Source organism: Calliopsis andreniformis, chromosome 6 (assembly GCF_051401765.1).
Source record: "Calliopsis andreniformis isolate RMS-2024a chromosome 6, iyCalAndr_principal, whole genome shotgun sequence".
Taxonomy (NCBI): domain Eukaryota; kingdom Metazoa; phylum Arthropoda; class Insecta; order Hymenoptera; family Andrenidae; genus Calliopsis; species Calliopsis andreniformis.
The window spans coordinates 3,699,102-3,726,173 of NC_135067.1; the positions used below are offsets into that span (position 1 = coordinate 3,699,102).

At 35.5% G+C, this 27,072-nt stretch overlaps 1 protein-coding gene across 1 annotated transcript in view; it reads left to right on the forward strand.

Moving 5' to 3' along the window:
• Stacl (SH3 and cysteine-rich domain-containing protein) overlaps positions 1-27,072 on the forward strand; it is a 94,985-nt gene that overhangs the window by 55,144 nt on the left and 12,769 nt on the right. Inside the window, exons 3-8 of the mRNA XM_076381116.1 lie at positions 7,928-8,184; positions 9,199-9,591; positions 10,470-10,726; positions 11,520-11,631; positions 23,103-23,254; positions 25,000-25,271. Coding sequence (XP_076237231.1) covers positions 7,928-8,184; positions 9,199-9,591; positions 10,470-10,726; positions 11,520-11,631; positions 23,103-23,254; positions 25,000-25,271 — 1,443 coding nt within the window. The remainder of the gene's footprint in view (positions 1-7,927; positions 8,185-9,198; positions 9,592-10,469; positions 10,727-11,519; positions 11,632-23,102; positions 23,255-24,999; positions 25,272-27,072) is intronic.

Consider the following 27,072-nt stretch of genomic DNA (forward strand, 5'->3'; position numbering starts at 1 on the left):
TTCCTTTTCGTGGATTACTGTCAATCTTCATCGACTAAAAAATACGAGTCATTCGTTAAAATTATTAGCGAAGCAGTAGTCTTGCACTCCCATAAGGAAAACAATAAACCCACTTAATGTAAAGAATCCAGTTCCCTGATGGGATTCCGAATGTAATCGAATCAAGAGGCTTAAGCGTACTTCGTTAAAGGTCTAAATGATCTAGTAGCCTATAAACAAAACTGTATCTTAGCGATCAAAACTTTTAAAAGAAAAAAACGGGAGAGCTTCAGGGAATTTGTTAAAAGTATTAACTTTCAAACTAATCCCAAATTCGTATGGGATGAATGCAAGATTTTTAAAAATAAATGGACCAGAATCAACCCTTCGAATATTACAGATAACCTACAAACAGAAATCAAAATAGCGACCTCCTTGAACAAAATAAGCCCCCCGTGGACTGCCACCGATCCAAACTAACTCCCTCGCGTTAACAAAAACGATTTTTTTGACATATACTTTGATTTTATAGAGTTTAACATAGCCCTAAATTCGGCAAATTCTAACTTGGCCCCGAGAATAAACGGAATTGATTATGAGGTCTTACAAAACATGCCAGTAAAATTTAAATCAATACTATTGGACATATATAACTATCCAACTAGTTGGAAACTATCTTTCGTGTACTTTATTGACAAACCAGAGGGCAAAACTGTAAGACCAATAACCCTGTCCTCGTGCCTATGCAAACTTCTAGAACTTCTCATAAAAAACAAACTGTAATGGTGGGTGGAATCTACCAACTTACTACCTAACAATCAATCTGGTTTTAGAAAAGGCAGATCCTGTGTCGATAATCTAGTGAATCTTACGCTGCAAGTCGATGAGGTTTTGACATTCAAAAGAGATGCCATGGCCTCTTTTCTAGATGTCTGTGGAGCGTTCGACAACGTTAAAAGCGATATACTGTTAAGAAAACTCGCAGAGGTGGGTTGCTCAGAGAACTTAATCAGATTTGTCAGGTTCCTTACATATGAAAGACATATCTATACAGATTACACTGGTGACGAATATAGGACGGTACATAAGGAAGTACCTCAAGGTGGAGTCCTCAGTCCGTTATTATACATTATATATGTACGTACGAGACATTACTGATAATGTACCAAAGAGTGTAACTGTCTCTAAATTCGCAGACAACATTGCAGTCTTTTCAAAAATCTCACTTGCCAGTAAGTGTAGTGAATGCAATTGAAAAATCGGTAAACATTGTTATGAGCAATCTTGCAAACCTTGGGTTGGATTTATCTCCATAAAAGAATGTATTGATACATTTTAATAACAAAAATATTTTGCCAGAATAAAATCCAGTTACTCAGCAGGTTTCTTAGGTATTTCTTTTGATTACAAAATGACATTTACCTCGCAAGTAAAATTAATATGTGGTAAGTGTATGAGGGCTCTAAATATCATAAAGTTTCTATGTGGCACATGGTTCGACTGCAAACCCGAAACACTGATCATTTTGTTCGCTCTGTCATGGATTACAGTTGCTTCATATATTTTTCTACAAGTATAGATTTTAGAAGAAAACTCGAAACAATACAGAATTCATCTATAAGGATTGCCCTAGGATATAGAAATAGTACACCAACCAATGTTCTGTTAGTGGAATGCAAACTGCCACTAATCCAAGAGCAAACAAAGTTTTTATGTAACTGTTATTTAAGTAAAGTATTGTCAAACTCTAATTTGCCTGTAAATAAAATAATACACAATTACTAGAAAAAATGTATTAAGAAAAAGAATAGAATAGATGGAATATTAAAACAATGTATTGAGAATTCTATAGAAGCCTGCAAATTGATTAATCCCCAAAAACATTTTAATATCTATAGTCACGAGTATAGACCTATAGTCATGTCCATTCCAATTGACTTTGAACTTAGAAAAGTCTTGAAGAAAACCACAAATCCAAACCAACTGATGACTGAGGTACTCTACAGAAATAATGCCTATGCGATTTATACAGACGAAAGCAAAATACCGGGTAATAGGTACGTGGGGTCATCCTGCAAGTCCCCCGAGCTAGGTATTGCAAGGACAAGAAGCATCAACAATAAAGCTTCCGTTTTCACTGCAGAATGCATACCACTAAACAATGCTCTTGAAATCTCTCTAAAATGCAATGACAAAGACATTCTTATTTTTTCCGACTCCGTAAGTGCTTTGCAAGGCATCCAGAACACTAAAGCTGACATCAAAACAAACGTTTACATTCTTGAAATAAAAAAAAACGATACAACTTATGCTCACAAAAAAATCTCAATAGAAGCACAAGATTTTTCTAGATTCCGTCACACGTTGGTATAGAAGTCAACGAAAGCATTGACCGTTTAGCTAAGTTGACTACTATAACACCCAAGGATGAAATACTGACTATCCCTTACATAGACCTATTCGAAGACTTTCGTAAATCGACGAGCTCAAAAATTCCTAGCATTGTGAAACAAAAAGTCCTTACAAAGGGGAAAAGTCACTTTCAAAAATTCTACCGTGATAATTCAGTCCCATGGTATACCTACAAAAGGCTTTCACGTGAGCTTATTGTCACCATGAACCGCTGCACAGCTGATCGTTACAGTTTAACCGCAACAGTCTCTCATATAGGTATTATCAATGAACTGAAATGTGAATAAGAAAACTGCCATATAATATGGCAGTGCAATCTCCATAAGTTACAAGGATCCAAACTAATAAGACAACTACAAAAAATTAAATTAAATCCTCCCTTAAGTATAGACATAATTACTGAACCAAACATACCAGCCTGTACACACATTCACAATGTTTTTAAAGAATTGTAATTTCAAAATTTAGAGTAACAATCATAACCTAAAACATAAGCTTAAATCTATGTATTATATAACACAGATTATGTTTCTACAATTTGGCCTTGACTCGTAAGAGGTCTTAAATACTCGATAGAAGAAAAAGGTAATAGAACTAATGAAATTCAAAGGACCAATAAAGTACGTGAAATAAAACTCTAAGACTTCAAGGTTGTTTCCGATGACGATGTTATGACTGTTCTTCATCTTTCACATACATGATGCATACATACAGTAGATATTTTTGTGACAATCTTTTGCATCTTTCCCAGTATTTGTCGTACAGTAAAATCGTTATAAACTAAAATTAATTTAATGAAACATAATAATATCCAAACAAACAAAGAGAAAGTAATATTTCAATAAATACGACCAATAATAGTAAATGACAGAAAGTATTAAAAAATGAAATAATAGAAACAGTATATGGTGCGGGAATATAACACGATACAGGAAATGAAAGCAAGATAAAAGGAATGTAGAAGAAATATAGAATTATAATGGAGCCGTAAAAAGAGAAGTAGAGAAAGTTCAAATTGAAGAAAAGAAAACAAGAAAATAGGAAATAAAGAATAATCGAGGAGTACCTACAGAATAAAAGACTCATAAAACTATTGATCACTATTCGAGTTAATTACTTCATTATTGACACGATAGCTTAATATTCATCAGTCATCCATGACAATTTGCCCATGGATCTAATCTGACCTGGTCTGTCGGCAATATCGATTACTCTCCCATTGAAGTTGACACGTACACGAATAATTGAAGGTGTCAAGTAGCAAATGCTGGCGACATATTGACGTGAGATCTGCAATAGCAGTGCTATAGAACGGGGAGGTCAGCTATTCGATAGACACGATGAACAATCGTGTAACAGAAAAATAGCACAGCTTCTAAGCTGATGACGTGTCGTCATAAAGCATCATTAGTCTGTCCAAAAATGCAGCGTAATTTCACCTCGAATACACGAAAACACGGTTGCACGCGAATCCAACATGCAATGACTTCACCTGTTTAGCAACACGATCGTCTGGCAGTGATACTAGGACAGTAGTATCATTTCTAAATAGAGCAAAACGGGCGTCAGCAGTGGGTCATGGTGGTCCAAAGATACAATCAAATTACTAGAATCATATTTTCTAAAGAAACTTAATTAAATCAAAATAGCATTAATATCGTTCGTTTTGTTGCAACGATGATGTAACTCAAAAATGTTTCCTTTCTGAATTATTGGTACAGAAAGAACGGTTTTTGTATAAAATGACAATATTATCACATTTTTCTGAAACCCATGGTTTTTGTCTTGTGTCCTTGTTGCAGCAAATGAGCAATATAACAAAATAAAATATTGTTCAAACCGAAAACCTGTGAAATTCCAGAAAAGTTAAAGCTCAAGTTCATAAAAAACTGCAAAAATCACCAAGTAGAATTTTAAAATATTTTCAAGATTAAAAAAGTAAAACTGATAAAGATGGTTGTTAACTAAAGAAACAAAATTTAAGGCACTTTACTTATAACGTGACCTTTGATTTCATTTTACATGATCATCGCAAAATTTGCTGCGTCACGGAATTGATCAAGTCTTTGCCTCATATTTTTAGGAACGTCCACGGTAATTGAATGTCAATTTCTTGCTCGTTAACGGACCAGTAACACAATATAATGACCTTTGCGGTATCGTTCAGTAGCCGACAACGTTGACGATAACAATCAAATTTTTCACGAGGGCTGTATTTTCCGCGAAACCATTGTTTAACGCAACAGCCTTCGACATCTAGTCCTGCGCAACCTTTGACATTTTATTTTTAGCGAGTGGATCGAAACGAATGGATTTTTAATGCAAAAGGGAGCGGTACGAAATAGCATCAGTTCTGCGTGAGTTCCAATGTATAGAAAGTAACAAACTGAAATGGTATTAACTTTATGGTAATATGAAAATCAGATTTGGTGTATGATCATTGTCGAAAAGTTTCGTTTGCTCAACACGTACGATTTGAATACGAGAAATTTATATTTAATTCACGTTGGAACATTGTTCTGTTAAATTTCATACGATTATTGCGAATTTTGTGTAATTGTAGTATTCTGTGTCAAATTCTATTTGACTGTAATTTTGCTGAAATTTCATTTAAATTTCCTTCAAAATATTTAAACTTTTAATAGAGATTTATTGAGTTCTGTCGACAGAATATTTAATTTATCCTCAAAAAGGGCAGCAGGAGATCCAATCAACATTCCACTATTATTCGCTTATTTTGCATCCAGTAGTGCTGCCAGCTTGTTCAACACGCACTCCTGAACCGTTGGCGACAGCACCTGCGTAAAGAATATTTATTTTCATAAACCTTGTATCGTAAAACAAACTGTAAAGACCGTGAACGACACTAAAAGTAACGATGACATGTCGACGAGGGGATCATTGTCGCGTAAATACTTTGTAAGCCTCGCAAGTTGGTGCCAAGGTGTATTGGTGAACATAGATCCTCTGAACCTCGACAAGTAATCGTTTTCTGTTCGTCACGTGCGAGATGAAGACGTTGACAAACGGCTACTTAATGTTCTCCTTACTCGATAAAACCTAAGTAACGTAAATACACTGGAAATAGTAAAATTTTATCAGTTTTTTGAACAGTTTGTTGGCGACGATCTTCTTATACTCACGTTAAAATTTAAATAATATTCGCAGAAAAATGTATAATGTAGTTTGAACTGAATTCTTAAACATTATAGCTTTCTTTTTTCAAAGTTTCCTATCTAAATATCTAACTTGACATTTTTGACACTACTATTGTTGCACTTACAAACACATATTTATTAAATAGACAAAATGACCTAATAATAAGTCACATGTGTTTGTTTTCGAAATATTAGCGTTTTTCATCGGTCTAACTAAACGCCGATTAAAGCCTTAACAGAATTTTATATATCGATTGTCTTCTTATCCATAAAGCTGGCTCCACACATATCGCGAATATTCTTGAATACGGTTATGCCCGAGTATAATCGATGACGAGTCGAAACTCCCACACTACTCGCTCATACTTGAACTCAGATAGCCTCGTACTCATTCGCCCCAACGGGTGCTTCAAGTTTCACAAAACCACTTCTTTTTCTCGTTTCTCAAGAAGTTCAGAAACTTGCTCGTTAGATAGTTTAATGCCTTATTTTATTTCTTTAATTTAGGTATGTACGTCAAAGCTAACAGCGTCATCATTCCGTTTCGCGTAGACAATTGCTTGATCGTGATTATTTGCATAATCCTTGCCATTAGGCAAATTATGCAAATAATAGGAAGGATTTAGCTATAACTAGCTCCGCTTTCGCTCAGTCTAGAAGTGTGTTCACGGGTATGAAGACGAGGAAAGGTTCCAACAGATCAACACGATTTCCCGCAGCGGTAATTTATCCGTGGCAAATTGGCGGTATTTTGAAAAAATAAACATACAAATTGACTTGAATTTTTTGAATATATAACATAGGTCGTTTTATACAAATGTACTTCTATGATTATAGTATAATGACGTAAGTAACATTTTTAGAAAATGTAAAGTAATAAAATAGTATTCAACTAAAGGTGCTTTCCTTGAAAAAAGTAATAATTAATAAAAAGCAAATCTATAATACAGAATTGAGATTCAAAATTTCGAACAAGGTTCCAAAAATAAAAATATATGCAGAACTTAGTCGCAAATGAAATTGAAAAATTTAATTAACATTTAGAATATGTTGAGTAAGAAATGTCAAGTAGAATATGTCAAATTCAATTTGTACCAATAACGGTAATTTCATTTCACAGCGGGATTGTCGGTCGAATCGGGACATACTATTCAATTAGTCAAACCAAACGTCGGTTAAAACGTTTCGACAACAATCGCTATCGAACTAAAATCATTCAGCAGTTTTAAACTCGAGAGCGTAGAAGAGGGTGCGCCGTGTCAGACACATTCAGTGGAGTGGAATTGAAAGTCTGCGACCGCTGGGTACACGAGATTTCAAGTTCTCGTCAAATATTTCGACAGCCAACTAACAGGGAGCCGCTCTTGTATCAATAAACAATTACCTTGAATCGACAGGGTATCGGTTTGTGCAATAAATGCTTCCCACTGTTCAATAGTAACATAGCTGAAAGAGATATTTGATAGTTTGTAGAGTATTTCAGAGAACAGTGACTAGATCGGATATATTTCCATCAGAGGAAATTTACTCCATCGAGCGCGTTAATAGAGAATAAAAACAATTGATGAACTGTTAATGATAAAAGTAATTTAATGGTGCAATTACGATAATGGATGAAAGAAATGTGGGAGGATTTTAAATGAGTTACAGGACTTATGAATATTCATATTTCGTTGAAAATTCAATAGGTGGTATTTAATAATGTATTATCATTAATAAAGACATCGTTAATTAGGAATGCAGTGCGACATATATTAATCAATACTGAACAAATAATAATGTATTTGACTTATCAGTATTCATAATGTAGAGTTATTGCACAGGTTGTTTATGTCAATAGCTTGTTAGTACTAAATTTAACTGCACTAAATTTAAATACACTTCAAACTAACATGGATTTAATATAAAGTTAGGAACTTTCATTACAAACCAAAATAAAAACTAATCTAATCTAAACTTAACCCAGATCTAGTCTAAATCAAATCCAAGTTAAAAATTAGATCTAACACAGATCTAATTCACATTTTAAACTTAGGTACTTGTAAGAATCATTCAAATCAAACCAAAACAAAAATCTAATCTAAACCTAATCTAAATTTAGTCTAAATCAAACCCACACTAAATTTTCAATCTAACACAGATCTAATTCACATTCTAAGCTTAGAATCGATCCATTCAAACCAAAACAAAAATCTAATCTAAACGTAATCCAAGCCTAGAGCCGTAGTTTATTTAGACTCAAAGTCGCGTCCAATCCAAGCTGATCTGAAATTCAAACCCATCTCCTCTCAAACAGAATCACAGCTTTCTCTGAAGTACCTCAGCAGACGTCAAAGCTACTTTACCATTTCTGACACTTATGTTCCTTTTGTCAACAGTGTCGGAGTTCGCCCAAGAGCTGGGAGTGGCTATGGAGAATCATTCCGCGAACGTACGACGACTCGTCGACGAGTTTCGCAGCAGATCCGCGGAGACGAGGGTGGATTCAGGTGGTATGCGACGCGTTTGGGAGAGCCTACTGCGACAAGTTGAAGCAGACGCTGTGGCGCATCTGGATCTGGCCGCAATTCTCCAACAGCAGCTTTCCAGACCGACTTTGGAGGCTAGCTTCCACCGGAAGCTACAGTCCAGAAAGGCAAGCATCTCTTCTGTAATCTCTTTTGATGACCCCCTTTCGTGGCCAGGGAAGCAAGCGTTGAAGAATGTCTAATAAAGTTTGGTTTGGTAGTAGTGTTTAAACAAGAATCTATGGAAACTAGTTCCCTACCTTAAGTTATTAATGTCGTCGTTGGAGTGCTTCTACTAAATAGACTGGAGGACCGAAAAGAGGATATTATACACCTTTGATGTCCCTGATATGAATATTTTGATGAGTACATAGTTGCTTTCACATCACTATGTTTGCCTTATCTAACTATGCAATTTCATTCGTAGTATAATGTTTGTGCTGTTAGGGATACCACAGATGAGTAGATGCATCCCTATCACCCACGAGATAAGAGCACTATAGCCTGAGCAGAAAAGGATACACAAAATGGGGTAACTGTGTATCTCTGTTGCTTCAGGTGATAGGAATGTCTTCCTAGGAAAAAAGTTGCGTTTATATCCGAGGGCTTAATCTTTGTATCAATGCCAGTTTTATCCTTGACATGGTATTCATGTCATCGGAAACACCTCAGATATACAGGTTTTATCTATTGAAGATTTCATTTCGTTTAAGAATAGTGTAAAGCATACTGTCCTGATTATAACTTTGTCCATTTGTGAAACAAATTAAAGTTACATACTTTTCAGAATAAAGTTGTAGGAAACTGAGATATTCTGCTACCTATATTTATTCTTCAGTATTAAGTCAGAGTCTTCCGCTTTGTAAATATTGTAGAAGAATCTTGCATATAACTTTCAATACTATATCCCTACTATATGTAGACCTAGTATTATACCTAACAAGTCATGGAAAAGTAATACCCACCACTCTTACTACTTATCCTGTAATCCATTACCTATTTTCTATAACCTTTGACTTACAGTCTATAGTCTGTAATTCAGAATCTGCAGTCTATTATCTATTCTCTATCATCTATTACTTGTTGACTATACTCTACTGTTCCTAAATTACTATAATTGACACGATTTCCTTTGTTCTTAGGTATTTACTCATCGCGAGGCCTACGAGCAAGTGGTCGCCAAGTCTGAAGAGAAGCTGCAGCGTGCTCGAGCGGACTACAAGCGCGCTTATGCTGCGCTGTTGATGATTGACGGTGGAAACGAACAGGAACTGAAACGCCTCTACTTTGAGGCGCATAACGCGTATGTTCTCCAACTGAAGGCAACAAATGCCATTACGGAACGTTACCAAACGTACTGCCTACCTGGTCTTCTGGGAGAAATAGCAGAGGTGTACGAGGAACTATGTGGGTTAGCCTGCAAATGTGTTACTGGAATATCTGAATCTGCGGCAGAGCAAGCTGGCGAGCAAGCGAAGCGCTATCAGGCTGTCGGCAAGGAGGCTCAAGTTGTCACACCACTGAATGATTTGCAAGTACGCCTGGAAAGCTTTTCTGATCCCTGAATTATTAAAGAACTCATTTGAATCGTTCCGCGTGAGAGGAGTATCTTTAAGGGAGGAAAATTAGGGCAGGTAGGCTTTTCTCGCTTGGCACGGTTCTCAATTACGGATTTGATGGAATTGGTAGTCACAGGAGCGTGATAAGGTGTAGAATTCTACTATCTCAGATGAATTTTTCCAGTGGAAAAATTAGCTATATGATTGTGATACTTTTCCGACACTGAAGAAGTTTATTTTGAGAACTCAACATTTTTTATTCTTGATGTTAGGGAAAGATATATGAGAAAAAATTTGTTTGCTAACACTGTTTCTTCATAAAGAGCTAAAACCTTGATGGAATAACATTTTCTATAAACTTAACTTCCTTTGGAATATGATATCGCATACTTCCGTATGTACCCTCCTCTCCCATTTCATTTTGACTAAATTTCTTGAAAACTTAGTAGCATCAATGCCCCATAAACAGAAGCTACCGTATTGAGTGTTATGAAATTCTGACAACGAAGTCCAGAAATATAAAGCAAAATAAACACTAGTATTCACGTATATGAAGAATCAAAAAATGGAATTTAGCCTAAAATAATAACTTATGAGTAAATAGAATTTAATTATCGGTTGTTTTGGTATTTAGAAGATCTCAAAACGTCGAGAAATTAAAAAAACCAAGGTAGTCAAGATTTGGCTAATAGCTATACTTTCCCGGTTATATTATGACACTCAGGAAAATAATAATTCATCTGAGTAAAGAAGATATATTTATTTTTTTAGACTTAGCACATAATAACAGTTCAAATGAGTAGATAAAAACTCGTTGCTTCAGAAATATATTAAAATAAAGGTTCAATACTCAGGTTCTGGCACGGAGTCTTTTAGCTACCGCGACTCCATCCAAGAAGCCATCAAGACGCCTGTTCGTCGCACCAGGACCTCCAGAACAGGTACCCATGGAAAGAATCAATCAAATACCTACATTGAGGGATGAACTGGCCCCTACAGGGACTACCACTTTGCCACTAATGGAAGAACTTCGACGGGAACATGATAGCCTCAACCAAGAGATCACTCGCCTTCAGGATGCTTTAGATGCTCTTATACGCATGCAACGCAAGTACGTATAATTCTTAGAAGCTTCAGTGAACAAGAAGCTTTATAATTATGAGAGGTCGAAACACTGAGTGGAATACTTAACCTATATCTGGTTTCTTAAAATATTGTTATTTGGAAGTTTATACACTGAATTCCTAGATCTCTATAGTTCAAATAATATTAATAATGCCTGTTTAGGGATATTAAGGGAATGTTCCCTTTTATTATGACAGTATTTAACTACTTTCGCCATAACGTTAACCTTATTTCAATGTCCAACCATTCTCACGGTTTTAATGTCCTTTCAACTCAACATGATATAGTGGTTAGAGTATACTTTCTGTCTTGAATATACAGCCACATACAAATTTATTATCAGTATAAATCTTCGCCAAAAGACATAAAATAGGTGGGTTGATACAAGGAAAATATAGTACGAACAAGATGTAGAGGTAAAGATTGAGTCCCAATGGTCTCACGCAGCTCTCGTTTTAATTCTACATAAAATCGAAATTTACACTGCTCACAATATGGTTTAGACAAATCTTCTATGTCCTAATTCTAGTAGATATTATTTCACAAATAAGAACAATTCTAGAAACTTTAATATCAGAGGGAAAAAATCGATTTAATTACCTCGTGCTTCGCTTTTCTGTAACATTATATTTATCAAAGGTGAACACGTTGCGCTGAGGCACCCGGTTTCTCTGTCGAGAAATCTTACCCGGCCTCTTCGAAGAGGAAAACACTCAACCGTTCGCGCTTTAATTCCCAGCAACCCGAATCGTTAAACCGTTTCCCTTCTTTAATTGCAGGAGCGCCGAAAGCAATCTTTACACTAAAGTGGCCGAGTTGCAGGAAGACATCTCCATGAAGCGCTTCGAGCTTGGAGAAGCGCAACTCTATCTCGCAGCTGTGCAAGCACAGGTATTTTTATTAGTACTTGTTAACAAATACTATGAAAGGTAGGATTGCACAGTACTATTTGTTTACATACAGCTGAAGCTGCAATGTTTTTTGCATTGTTTATTATAAGGTATCATAAAATCATAAAAGTAAGATATGTTCTAAGAGTACAAGATTCTATAATACAAAATATTCCAGAATACCACTTAAAATCGCTTTTATAGATCAAAATAAAAAAATATACATATATTGTCGATATTAATGGCTTTTTCCTCAGAGAATATTATTTTATATATTTTATTTTTATAAAAATTTTCATTTTTAAACTGAATGAATTCTAGAAAAATTTTAATGACCTTCTCTGGAGTACAAAAGATTTTATTTCTTAGAACGAGTTCTAACTGGTGGAAAACACGATAATTTGTGGGAATAATGTTTGATAGATACTGATAACAAAATTTTCTATCTCAATAATTATGTTATCTTCATTATAATAGTTCAGGATTCTTTCAAAATTTTTCAAATCAATCGTATTCATCGGACTCTCCTCCAAACAACTATCATCTTTATAACCAGATTTCTATGAAAATAAGGTGTATCAATTAAGATCCCGTGAAAAAAAGGCATTAATGACAACGATATGTACGTATTTCGATTTAATAAGCACAATTCTCGTTTAAGAACGCAATAATTTTATAAAGTGTGACCAAATACAAAAATTTACTTGGGTATTAGAAACCTTTTTCAAAAAAGTTTTTCGTTTTCTACTCATTCAAAACTAAATTCAAGAGACTGCGCAGTAGGAAGAAACTTTCGCAGTTAATTTTTTCTTTCAATTTTAAAGATTTTATTAAAAGGCTTAAAATTCTGCCACAATTTTACAAAATTTAAAAGACCAGAAATTCTTTTAATTTTATCATACTTAACTTCACACTTGATTAATTAGTAAATTAAATGTTTGAAAAAAATCAGCCACAATTTCGTCTGACAATTTATCTTACTCTATTGTATCTATTTTTCATTTTTTCCAATATTTTCTCTTACTACTTTTCCTCACGACTTTGTCATAAGTGGACCCTACAAAAGAATCCATTACAAGACGCCGAAAACCTTTTATCGACTATCGAGGTTGTCGCTCACAAATTGTCCCACTGCTGCCAATCTAATACCCCTAACGCGGGAAAGCCCCTTGGCAAAGTTCCGTGGCTCGTAAGTCCTGAGAACTTGCTACTTTATCGTCAGCGTCGCGTTCGTTCCCGTTCCAAAAACCGCGACACAGGTCGGCTTGAAACTTTTTTCATCCGCGGTGGGGAAAGTAACAGCGAAACGAGCGTAACAAGACAGAGGAAGGAAAACTCGTTTCGTGACTTCGGGATTGCATCTGTGGCGCGTCTCGCGAGGAAAGAAGTAACACCAATCTTCCCACTGTTCCCTTACATCGACAGTTCTTCGTCGAAAAAGAAATCTCGATGACAGCATTCTTCGCGTCACCATTCCCTTCGACGCAATATTTTCGTTGAAAATGAAAAGGAAGTCAAAGAAGAGTTGCTGGCGGATACTCCTGTAGGATCATGATGATAGGTTTATGGAGATAAGGATATGGCGATAAGAATCGAACGGTGGGGATACGAAAATGGGGATATACAGATAGTAATATGATAACGTGAGGTGCTGAAGCAAAGCTACGATAATAAAGAGTGATAGATCTGACAATGGGGCATAGCAGAATAAATAGTGGCGGCAGAAATGAAAACTTGATAGAGGGAGTTCGGTAACAAGTTTAAGAAGTTTTAAGAAGTTATTCTGAAAGTCAGAATAAGGCAAAAATCAAGAGTGTCGAAATTGCATTTAGAGTTTGGTTTCAGAGTTATTAATTTTTGAGTAAGACTTATTTTACTGCTGGTCTGTATTACAGTAGCCAGGTCAGACACAACGAAGTTAATAGAATAAGACCCGAGTCAGACACTATTCACGATCAGACTGCCTTAAAAATAAATTTTGAAACACCATTACGTCTACTTTTGCTTTCGTTTTCTTTTAGACAAGTTTTTAAAAGCAGTTTTCTCGAAAACAAAGATTCGGTACAAGTATTTTCTTACGATATAAACATAGAACGAACATATAAAATTCTATATTTATAAAATTGCATACAGTCTTCAAATATGCTAGAACCTCAATTGACCAATTTGAAACCATATGCGAAAGTGATGTCCCTTTAGTATCTAATTTTCGAAATTATGTTAAATTATCGTTAAATCATGATTTAAATCTTAATCTCTGCCCTAATGTTTACTTATTATTAATATATCGAATAACTGAAACCCACAGTAATAGAGAATATACATACATAGAACATCAAAGTCCAGTTAACCGAACAGAGACAAAATTAACACTAAAAAGAAATAACGTAACAAATAAGAGTACATAAAATGTAATAAAGAACTGTGGGAATTTTGCATCTGCTCGTGCATAAATTGTCCTTATTATAGGCCTATCCTTCACGAGAGCATGTTCGTATATTCCTCAATACCGTCTGTTCTTGCTCGTGGAAAACTGCTCCCAGGAGTAATCAGTTAAGCAGGCCTGGCCTCTACAGGCTACTCTCTTTTTCTTCATCCTTCTACTACCCTTCAATTCTTTTCCAAAATCCCTGCTACATAGTACTATAGACATGTAGTCGGTCTTAAAAAATGTAGGATTCTCTGTTACCTTTTTTATTGAAAAATCTTGTGTAAAGGAACGCTTCTGAATCCCAAAATGAATTCCCGAACACGCAAGCGCTCGTCTAGTCCAAGGAAAACTATCCAAGGAAAGAACTCCTCAAATCTAGGTAGTGCTCACTTTTTAATGACTCTGCCAGTTTGTTGAAGTCATTAAACTGAATATGGCAATACTACATTTTGAACATATAGACTTTGAACTTAATTAGTATTACTCTATATATCTTATCTACTTAAAAGATATGAAAATTTAAAACTTCGAATATTTTAATGGATTTAAATATATTTGAAGCTTGAATATATTTGAAGCTTGAATACATTTGAGTATTTGAAATTCTGAAAATTTATATATTCTGTAATGTGAAAGTCTGAAGATTTGGTTGGAAATTAAAAATTCGAAAATTAAAGAATTTGAATCATTTGTATTTTAATAATTGAATACTTGAACATATTTGAATATTTAAGTGTTTGAATATTTCAAAATTGAAATATTTTAAGATTTAAGGATTTGACAATTTAAAAATGTAAATCCTATATCTTTAAATTATTGGAGGAGATAATACACATAGACTGTAAGTGTTAATATCTCCTGCTAATTTGTCTCTTCCGTATTAATCGTTCTTCTAACTATTATCCATATGCCTACAAAAGGAGTATCGTCACATTCGATTTGACAAGTTCTACAAACAAACAAACTCATTAAAAAATCATCGTTCTACTTCAAAAACTCTCCTGGTTACTTTGTAGCTAAGCCCACATTCATTTTGCAAATTATTAGATCGTTCATTAAGTTCTGCTGGTTTTATTTTAAAGTTTGTATGAAATCAATGTGATCATAATATTTTTTTTAAATTGAATTATTTGTCGTCAACTTCTGTTACCGTCCCTTACTTCTGTAAAACTAAAAACTGAATTCCACAGCTGTACAATTTTGAAGGTTTACATTTAAAGTATGCATCCACTCAATTTTTCACTCCATCGAATTTTCGAAATAATTGCGCTTTGAAATTGTGTGCCATCAATAGGAACAAGTGGTAGGTAGTTAGTAGGTGTTACATCTTGAAAATAAGACTGGGTTAGGAAGAACTTCCCATCCTGACTTGGATGTAACTAAAAATTAATAAAAATTAATTTTGAACTAAAAATCAAAAAGAGACACAAATCCTGTATCGATTTAAAATTGTACTTTCGGTCAAAATGTGCGGAGCCTACTCTTCTTCCTTTTGCACTTTTCCTAACTGTTTTAACCAATTTGCTAGCTCACTAGGCGATTGGGCCAGTTCTTCTTTCAACAACAGTAATAAATCATCGGTTTTCATATTTGCTGGCCTTTCACTGAGTCTTTGTCGCTTAAATCAAAATCTCCTCTCTGGAATCTTTCAAATCACTTTTCGCACCGTATCTGCAGATACAGTGCTTTCTCTATGAGTTCCTTCAGTACATCGTTTTATTTCTACCGCTATTGCTTTTGAATTAAAATCCAGCTGAATGCAATGTCAGATATGCTTCTTTTCAGAAATCATTTTTAATTATAACAATCGAAACTTTCTCACTGAAACATTGAAAATTATTTATGCGAAAGAATAATCTTTGTAAATTATAAACACAGCGTACATTAATATAATCCACGAGAAATCCGCAGAACTTAATAAACGACCTAATAGCTATGCTATGTTTCACGGTTGTCATCGTGAGCCGTCAGCAGAACCATTACCCTCCCGAATCAGATGACCCAACGTTCACTCGACCGTCTGAGAGCGAGACAGAGGGAACCCGTGACACTAATATCGCAGCGAAACAGGCCTGCTCCATGTCCCCGGCCAATCAGAGACCACTAAAATCGCGGTGCAACAAAAGAAACTGTCGATCGAGCGGAGAAAAAGAACTGGTCACGCAGCAGTTGGAGGCACTTGACTCTCGAGAGGGTCGTGGCTTAGCCGATTAAAATTAGCACGAGCCATCCATTGTTCCCTTCCACGGACCGCGAACAAGTACAATGCACCTTGCTGGGTGCACCTGCACGTGCGGCGGAGCATTTCCGTGCAGTCGATCGCCACTTTCGTTCTCTCGGTCGTCGGCGACGGGCAATTCCGTTGCCTCGCGTCGGAGAATCGTCAGTTGATTGGATTCGGCTGGTCCAAGGGAGCGGTTGCATTTCGACAGGAAGAAAGTAAGAGGTGAAACTGAGGTGGAGTGGCTCGGTGAAACCGGTGAGATAATCGATACCCGGCTGTGAGTAAATCGACAACCAGATTCGTTGCTCTAAGGAGCAATTAATTAGCGTCTGGCTGCTGTAGGAGAGGTTTAGGATTCGTGTTATCGTTGATGGAGGATTATGAATGATAAGTGCTCTCAAGCGAGAAATGTGGACTTGCTTTTTGGAGGCAGAATTCTTTCGAGGTTTTTGAATTAGGGATTCGAAATTTTGATAAATACATTGGGTTTAAGAGTTAGTCATTTTTGATAATGTAAATGAAATTGAAAGTTAAAATAATTTGAAAAAATTATTAGACAATTATTTTCTTATTTTTTACCGTATCTTAAAATTATGGAAAATGTAGAAAATATTGAGTACAGTCAATGCTCCTATACAGCGATTAATTCATACCGCGTCATGTGGAAACCACGTTTTTAAAAAACTCAGAATTTGTGTAAATCAGAATAATAATTCGTACCGTGTTACATGAAAAAGAAGGGAATTCCTCATTAACTTCAACCGTATAAGTGTACATATGTTATAGGGTCATCGCTAACAAAGCTAAGAACTTTGGAAATAGAAAATCTTAGATTTGTGAGTATTTTAGAAAATACGTATGTGTAAGTTCAGAATTGTATGAACACTGTAAAGTTTTTCTAAAACTGTTCAAAATTCCCAAGTAAATACAACTTATACGTAATTGACACTTAACCCTAACTTAATATAGACTCAAGCCGAGCTTAAGTATCGTTAATCACTTAACCCAAATTAATTTCACCTCTAGCTTAAGTTACATCTAGATCATACTAAATTTCACTGAAATTTCATCCCAACCTAATTAAAAAGGAAATGAACCGTCATAACCAACAGTGTGCGTTGAAAAATGTGAAATATATGAAGTTTTAAAACTGACGTCTTTTTTGAAAAAGTGCGCACAATTTTTAATTAAGAAACTAGAGGAGTTCAAAGGGAAAAGAGAATTAAATAAATTTTAGCGTCCAACAAGAATAAAATGAAAGGGTACAGCGTGAAATGGATTGGCTTCCCGTTTTTCATTTCACTGGAAATCAGTTGGAGACAGAGCGCGTAACATACCACGATGAACATGCCCTACACAGAATTCGATAATATTGATTTGCATACGACTTTGAAGTATGTGCTTGTGCTTGCGCGTCGAATGCACTGGCTCCATTCGAGGACGATTGGCCCGATTCGAGCGTTCACAAAATTCCTGAACACGCCATCTCCTGATCCTTCTGGCAACATGTCAAGATCTCTGAATGCTTTGGATTGTGCCGAAGACAAATTAGAAGCGTGGAAATTGCGGTCAAAATTCAAAAGTTCCTTTACAGCGTATGGATCAGGGAGAATAAGATTGAACAAAGAAGTTCAATTACTAATGGTTTTTCATTCGTGAAACTTCTTGTCAAAAGCTACTTGATCACGTAGAAAATTTCATCTGAGAACGTAGATTAAGAGAAACTTTAGAACAAAGGCGATAGTTCCTGAGACCGTTTTAAATTTGAACACTGTATCAGCCATTTCAAGCGAGTGTTGTTAATTAAGTTAGCAGATCCTTCACTACCCTAGTAAGAGGGTCTTTCTACAAACTTGGTTAATATTCTATGTTAAGGGACAAGTATAGGTACCTTATCGTGGAAGACAAAAGCAATTCTGTGAACCGTCAGAATCAAGTTACCTGGACACGTAGATCAGAGATTGTAGGAAAGCCTCTTAATCGGCGAGCTTTCAAGGAGGAATCGATATTAGGAACAAGTCTTGAAATTTTCAAGAAGACACGTCCTAATGGACCTGTCGACAACCACCAGATACGGGTGTCTGTGGAACAAGCTGTCCAGGTATCGATAATTGGCCGCTTCGATCCGTCGTAGCAATTTCCTTTGCATTAGGGTTCGACCTATTCTCGACTACGTTGTGAAAATCGAGTGTGGTATATTTATCTGCACACAAAGAACAGAAATTTTATAAAATTTCTGAAAATATACAAAACTAACTTAAAATCAGTTTATGGTACCTAGAAGATTTATTTATCATTAGTTTCTCTTTACTAATATAACAAGATATTTTCTGCATTAATTATTTTAATCGATACTTTAGTTTACAAACAATTCTAAAGATTCTATGTAGTACCGTATCTTTAAAATATACGTACATATATTTAACGATCGATCCAGGAAAGTTTTTCACTTATTCATCAAAGTAATTCAAGACATATTTAAAAATTCTATTATCTTCTTTCCAAGATATCTTTAGAAACTTCTCTATCAGCTTTTACCCAACCCATTGAAGATAATCTACTTAATACTTTATTCTTAAAATATTCAAAAATTTGTATCATCGCCATCACTCTCAAAATTACAAAGAAGCGTTTCTATATAGTCTTCAATGTACTTAATACATATTCTGAAATTTCTCCATTATTCTTCTTCACTGAACATCTTTAAAAAGTCTTCTGTTAATCTTCCTTCGAATCCATGAAAACCAGCCTGTCCATCTAGTTCTATATAATATGTGTATGTCTCTAAGAAACAGTGTCTAGTAAATGCAATTAACAATAGTATCAAAATTACAAAAAGAATCCCCACATACTTACCAAATTGACTCAAGACAAATTAAAAATTTCTTCATTATCTTCCTTCCTATGACATCCTCAGAAACTTGTGTATCAGCCTTCTTCAAATCTACTCAGATTAGAGCACATTTAGAAATAATAATATTTGGAATGTTGCTTCCAGTACATATTACTTTATTTCATAATTATTAATGTCAGAAATGTAGTCGTTTTGTTTTGTTTAAAATATAATAATAAAAAAATTTTATTAATTAAAATATAATAATAATAATAAAAGAAATGATTGACTATTCTGTACTGTAATTAAACTTATCATACGTACAGAAGTTATTTTCAGATCTTAAAATAAGAAATTAGTGACATATGTAGTCTACTTATTTACTAAATACTTATTTCTTATTTTCATTTCCAGCAAAATTGGACCCAGTCTGAACGCATGTAACACTGCATCTCCAAAACATTCAACAGACAGTGCATCATCAACATTTCCAATATCCCAAAAGGATATTGCCCTCCACTGTCAAAATAACCAAAGCATGTTCAGAATCTCCTTTATCAACTTCCTCCGCAAGTCATCAAAAGTACTTCGTGTCCTCAAACATTGCATCTGCAAAAAATCTTCAACAACTTTTCCAAATACCAGCAGTCGAAAAATCTCGAGTTAAAAAGGCCCAAGTACCAAGTTCACTTTGCTCCGAAATTTCCCTTGTTTTCGGCAACCACCTCAAAAAAGAATGCCCAACAGTCCTCGAAGTGGCGCTACGCGAAAAGTCAAAGGAAACGCGCGGTAAAATACCGGCCAGAAACAGCAGTGTACACGGTCGACGAATAAATACGGCGCGCAATCGCGCGACATGCGCCCTCACAACTGGGTCACCGTCCACCACGACCGTCTGAAAATCCATTCCCGTGGTACGAGTCCGCCTTCCTAGGTCAGGGTAGCAGGAGCAGCATCCGAGGTCCTCGCGGAAATGGGTTGGACAACGTTGCGCACACGAGTAGTTAGTATCCCTCCTGATTACCTGGAAGACCTGGTCCACATTTCGATCAAGCCACCCAGGTTGTGTCGATCATCCTCCCTGGACCGGAACGTGGTTGAACTTATTCGTAGTCACAGTCTTCAATTGGGTTCACTCTATCCTTCGCGTTGTCTCCTTGGAGGACGCAGTGTTTGTTGCTATGCAGCTCTCTGCGGTGACACTGGGTGACCCTGCGTCCAGGATGCCGATGGTGACAGTGGTAGCAGGTGGGATCGTGATCGTGTTGTTATTTCGTTTTCGGTGTATCCCGTGACGATCAGTGAAGGTCGTCTATCGAAGAGTTAGGCTATAATGTGATTCTCCTCTGTTCTTCGTTCGCTAGCTGTGTGCTACTTCTGGGTGGTTGGTCACGTGACTAGTTTTTGGTTCCCATTGTGGTGCTTCGTATACGGTTCATTGACACGTGGCAGACATGTCCTGAAGCACGTGTCGACTGGAAAGTGTGAACTGTCAATGGGAGAGCGAAATGCTTTTTCCTGGGACGAAGAATGGACTCTTCTCCGGCCTCTTTATGCATTTCGCGCATCTGCTGCGTACCGCGTGGTGGGCTGACTGGGGAGAGTGATTATTGGAGAAACTGTTTAAGTCGTCTACCTTTTATTTTGACAGTTATATGTCTAGAATAATTACTGAAGAATTAGTTCCATTCTAAAGGGTACGATTTAGGGTTCCATTTTAGAGATTTTGAATGAATAGGGTACTTATGGATGTAAGAGCGAAATTTTCAAAATGCTTGAGTGTTCAAGGGTATCGTGGAATGTCCTAACTAAATTTTGAAATCCAAGAATATCTCCGAAGTCTTAAACATTTGGATTATTGGAAATTTTGGCTGTTCATAAACCCTGGAGGCTTCTGTACCTTCTGGAATCTCAGTTCTCGAAATACCACACGGTTGATGCACTGTTACCCTCATTCATCTATTACCACCACTTTTCTCATCCCTCTGTCATCCTGTATCTCTTATTTTTCTTCCAAGTCAATGGATTTCTTAAAATAATTCAATATTAAAATTTTATGAAATTGCAATTACACTGGCTCTTGCTTCTAATTTCGTCTAAATAATTATTACTAATTTTATGTCAAGTGAATGTAAACAACTTCTATCTTTTATTTTGTTATTTATGTTAAATTCAATAACTCTATTTACATTAAACTTAACTAAATTGTTTAGATGGTTTATTAACTATGTTAAAATTATGATGCTATATTGATACACGATATAAATGCTTCTACAATATAAATATGAAAATACTCTATAGACAGCTGCATGTATTCAATCCTATCGCTCTGTATTTGTTTATTCTTCATTGAACAACTCTACCGAACACTGTACCGTAAGATAACATAGAATACAGTGCGCTCGCGTGGTCGACGCACCTCTAGTCTCTTCATGAATGAAGTTTCCACAATATCCGATCCTGAATACAATAGCACGATACATAGGCAGCCTTGTCCGAAATCGATAGCAGCCTCAGCTTCAATATTGCCAATCCCCATGGCCTGTATTAAGCAAGTCTCGCCATATATAACAATTAACAATTTTTAATATTTTTCATAATCAAATTGAATTTGAATTTTTTTGAAATTGAATTTTTCAATTTTTAATATTTTTCATAATCAAATTGAATTTTAATTGTACTATAAAGTCAGAGAAGAATTAATTTAAGCGTCACAAACTACAGTAAATCGCTTTCATAAATTTCCTGCAAATGGTCACACGAAACCAAATTTTTGGAGAAATAATAATTTAATTAAATCATGAAATTATGAAGTTTAACTAAATAAAAATAACATATTTTGGATTAATTATTGTCAACATAATTGTTGCAATTTAAAACCCAAGCTATTTTATTGCTTTAAATATACTCAAAGAAATACATTTTTTTTTTTTTATACAAAACATAAAGGAATAACGTTTTTCCTTCATTTTTCTTCATCATTTTAGAAATTTCGAAATTCAGAATTATTTTCAGACCATATTTTCGATTTACAGAACCAGCTTTTTAATGAAAAAAAGATTTTCTTGTATTTCTTTTTAAAATTAATCAGAAAATAATATCACTCATAGTATTCACTCACTGGAAATATCTTTTCCCAACATCCTTCCAATATAATGGAATTTTCCGCGATCGAAATAGAATTACTCCCCGCACTTAATTTCCTTAAAAATTAATTAAGAAAGGGATAAATTGAATTGAAACAGAAACGAGTATTCGTATCACAATGAGCGACCAGGTGTATGCCGTCGAATCCAATTAATGGCCAGCTCCTTCGTCGCATTAAAACCGTGCTGGCTTCCCTTTTCATTCGATATCTATTTACACACTCAGTCGGTCGTGCGCGACCCGTCAAACAACTCGTGCAGAAACGCGACAATTTCCATTGCTATTTGTCCACGCCGGAAGCGACGACGTTTCTGTTCCAAAGCTAGACACGTTACATCGAGTAAACTCCGAATGTTTCACGAAGTAACAATACTTTGATCTTCCATCACTCAGCTTGAATTTTTCGTCAATCACATTGCTATATAAAACTTTTCTAGTTTATAGAGTTACTTAGGAAAGCTATTCAATAACAAAAATTGTAGATGAAAAGGAAATTCGAGGAAATAGAAGCTTTGAATCAAAAAGTTGTTTACTATTTCATTTCACTTGCTATAAGTAACTAATATACTGAAATTGACATAGAAATATTAATAAAAGTATGTGCCATTAACTTTAGAAGAAATTATTAAAATATCAATAAGACAGTACTATTATTATTAATAAAACATTATTAGTAAAATACAACAAAATGTAGTGAAGGTTACAGAAATATTATTTAAATCACATAATAGTATTATTAAATTATAATGAATTTTTTTGAAGATAAGGAATGATTTAAATAAAATAATTTATTTTGTTAAAACTAATATTTTATTCAGTATTTACGTTAATTTTCAGAAAGAGCTGTTCGGGGGTGGAGAGGCTGGCCAACCGGATGGGGTGACCAGCCGGAAGATGTCGAATGGTTCGACCGGAAGTACGAAGCACAAATGGCTGAAAGCGTTCAAGAGTTTGAAGACGAGTTCGCCGACTTCACCGTCGTCCGACAAGTCAGTTTACTTTCTAGAGCTTTTCTTTTTTGAACAAACAGTCGCTCTAAAAGTGAAGTGTGTACTTAAAAATATCCGCATTTCTTTGGTTCATTTTTTAGTGTTTTATTAACAATGGAATTGAGAAGTTGTTTACTTAGAATAACTGGAATTGTTGTTTTGTGAATGCTCGACTAACACAGAGGAAAACAGGCGATGTACCATGCTGTCTCCACGGTTGTCGCCATGTCCAGGTAATACTCCAGACTTTTGACGCCAATTACATTAAAGATAATAATGAGACATCACTAACATTCAGTGTTTCATCCGTTTTCCCTTTTGGATGGTTTCACCACGTACGCATTTTTAATTTCTATATTTTCAATTTGACATTTTGATTATTCGACACATGTGCTTCCGCTGACGGCCTAAGTCCGTACGTGCTACGGTCTCATACACCTTCCTTAGTTGCTTAGCTCTTTTTTAGTGCATCAATCATTATAGTGTATTATACAATCACTCAATTATAATTAAACTTCTAGAAAGTATAAATGGTACAGAATGTAAGCAAAAAGTTATTAGTAAAAAACCAATTTCCGATTTTGGTTAATGTAATTGCTTCATTTGCTTCCATTCAACGCTTGCAGAAGTAAGGCAGCATTTCATCACTTTTTAGATAGATCTCCCATTGAAGTGCAATATAGGAGGACAAAGTAGGCATATAGCCACCGAGTGCTTGAGGAAGAAAGTATGCAGTCTTTATTCGCTATAGTCTCTTAAGTTACCGTGAGCAAATTGCAGGTGTTTATGCAAATTCCTAGTTTCTTAGATATAATTAGTAAAATGCTACGTAATTAGAGATTTGTTTTACCCTGCAAATACTATCAATTGTGTTTAATGTTCAATACTTTGTAGCATTTTGTACATTGTATCGATTTTGTACGTTTTTGCATAGAAGCAAACCAATTTAGTTACGAACTTATGCTAATATGAGAGATCAAAGAAAGAAAATGAGATCAATTCCACAATCTCCATAAAAAAGTGGAGATGACAACAGTAGTTGTTTGTGCTGAGCTTATAGCGAATAGATGCTGTATTAGGTTGATCAGATTAATTTGTCTAATCTTTCAAGAAAATAACTAATTTTTTACTTTCCTATATCTGTAGCTGTAAGCCAAAACAACACAAGTTATTCATTTTTATTTTCAAATTACTCAATTCGAAATTATGTACTTCAATTCTATGTTAAGAATTGTATTCTATTAGATTTTCGTTTTTTGAAGGATAGACTCCTTCAATTCCTTCTTGTTAGATTACTTTGATTTAAGACTTAATGTTCATTTTGAACACTGTCTTTAACAAAAATTTAATTTACATAAAACTTTTTGTCCTTTAACTACTGTGTTTAAGGTGCACATTCTTACATAAAAACCCAATTTACACTATTTTATGTGATAGAAGTTAACTCGATGACACTTATACAGTATAATAATTATTTAAACAGTGTCCAAGTGTTAAAAATACAAATCTTATCTTCTAGATTTTAATTATGTCGTTTTGTCTTAAATCCACAGATATAGGCATTTTCTGACTCTCTCACTTATCAGGCACCTTATTCTTGTTCACTTAAATCACTAAAAACGATTTGAAATTTCTCACCCATAGAAAGTCTAAAAAATATTTTCTGCTCAACCTAAGCCCTAACGGAGCTACTAGCAAACTTTTAAACTCGACGTCTACGACTACAATCGAATGACTTTTTCCAGAAAAAGCCTCGAATCGGAGGGCGGCCACATGTGGCGCGAGTACACGTACCGGAAGATCACCCCTTGCGACGCCTGCGGCCAGGTTCTCCGCGGCCACAGCCGTCAGGGTGTTCGATGTCGCGGATGCAAGGCGAACGCGCACACCGATTGCATACACCTGGTCCAACCAGCGATGTGCCCCAGTCTGGCGCCAAAAAAAAGCGGCGGCATACCTCTTCTTCGTCGACAGAAGACACAGACTCAGGTGGACGAGACGCCGGCGACGGAGCACAGTAAGTGCGAGCCAATTTTGGGCCTTAGGACCTCTAAATGGGTTCTTTCGATTCTCGTTGGCTCGACATCTCGAGCGAGGATTTTTCTTTTTCTCTCTCTCTCTCTCTGTCTGTCTATCTCTCTATCTCTCTCTCTCTCTTTTTACCTTTTTCTCTCTCTACCCCGTTGGTGTGAGTGATTGATGCTTTTCTGGACAAAACTGAGATTGATAATATAATAGACAGGTGGCTTTTCAAAAGATATTTGAACTACGTGTACTGTGATCTGGTAGAGATGGATCTTTGTTATGCGAGATTTTTTAAAACAAAGAAGCTAAGGTAAATTGACGACAGTAAAAATCAGTGAATAACTGATTTGTATTTGCAAAGTCAGGTCACTTTAAATTTCGAAGTCGAAATTGAGCCTGGAATAAGCGAGATTTTAGATTATTTGTTTAAAAAGACTGCAAGACATCTTTTTACAACTTAGCTTCAGATTTCTGGTGTATTTTTATCTAATGTAGTTTTAGTACTCAGTAACTCTATAGCTCTCAGACAGCTCAGTTTCGTCCCGACTGGCATGGATCGATCCATCAGCGTCAAAACCAAGAAAGGAAAAAAACGGGAAACAAAGCGTCTCTGGAGGATCAACTTTGCACGAAGTTCTGCTCCTCATCTTTTCACGTCGACGCACGGTCGACTTCCCATCCAACCCCTAATCACGATATCATCGACAGTCTCTCGATAAAGCACGGGAAACCCGATTGCATCACTGTGTCCACCGTAATTACCAAACGATCCACGGCAAACTATCTCTTTTCACGCCCCTTTGTCGCTTCACGTGAAAACGAAAAGGGAAAAAGCTGCGGATAAGCGAGAGGTCTTTTTCCACGAAATAAGCGTTGTTCCGTGTAGCCCAGTGTCGTTATTGTCCACTGTTCACAGTCACTGAATCTTGAAGTTCATTCGTTTGGAGTTTGTTAGGTTTAATTAGATCTGCCAGTGAAGAAATGGTAGAAAGTACTTATATTCGGATAAAATTAATTTTTTTTTATGTATCTTGTTAACTGACATTTCCTCAGATTCTTCTGAAAAAGACAATATTTCCTCGTACGTTCCGGAATTATTTGTTACAACTTTACAAAATTTATTCAAAGAACATAATTTCTTGAATCCTGTTTTGAAAAGTAAGATATGGCGTAGAGACTGAATCTCTTGATTCTTAATTAATTTCGAACACAATTGACCTAGCACTCGGATAAGCTCCCAAAAGCGGGTTATTCGTGTCGAAAATTGTTCGGGGATCTCTCCAGGTCCTCCCCAACCTCCAAATTAAACGGCGGCTTGTTATATGCTCTTAATCCTTTCAACGTGATTTACTTCAATTGACGTCATAGTGAGCCTATCCTATATACGATCGATGGTAATTTTGTTACATATGTTGGTCACCCTGAAATGATAGACATCAATTGGTGAACGATATCAAAGCAGGAAATATTGAAAAGAGTCATTTTAAATCTCTTTTAGTGCAACATAAAATTATTGCGCTATGATATGTTAAAATTACACTAGACTAATCAAGCTTCATTGACGCTGGGCGAACGGCACTGGATATATTATCAATTAGTGATAATAAAGTATTGGACCTTGGAGCAACAAATGTCTTTAAATTTACAATATTCCATTCTCAATTTAATTCAATACTATTTCTCGAATACCCTTTTCGTCATTATTTCTACTTGCATCATATCGCAAAAACAGATATACAAAAAGAGAAAAACATAGTGTCATTTTTTTATTTCTTCATTTAGATCTTTATCAA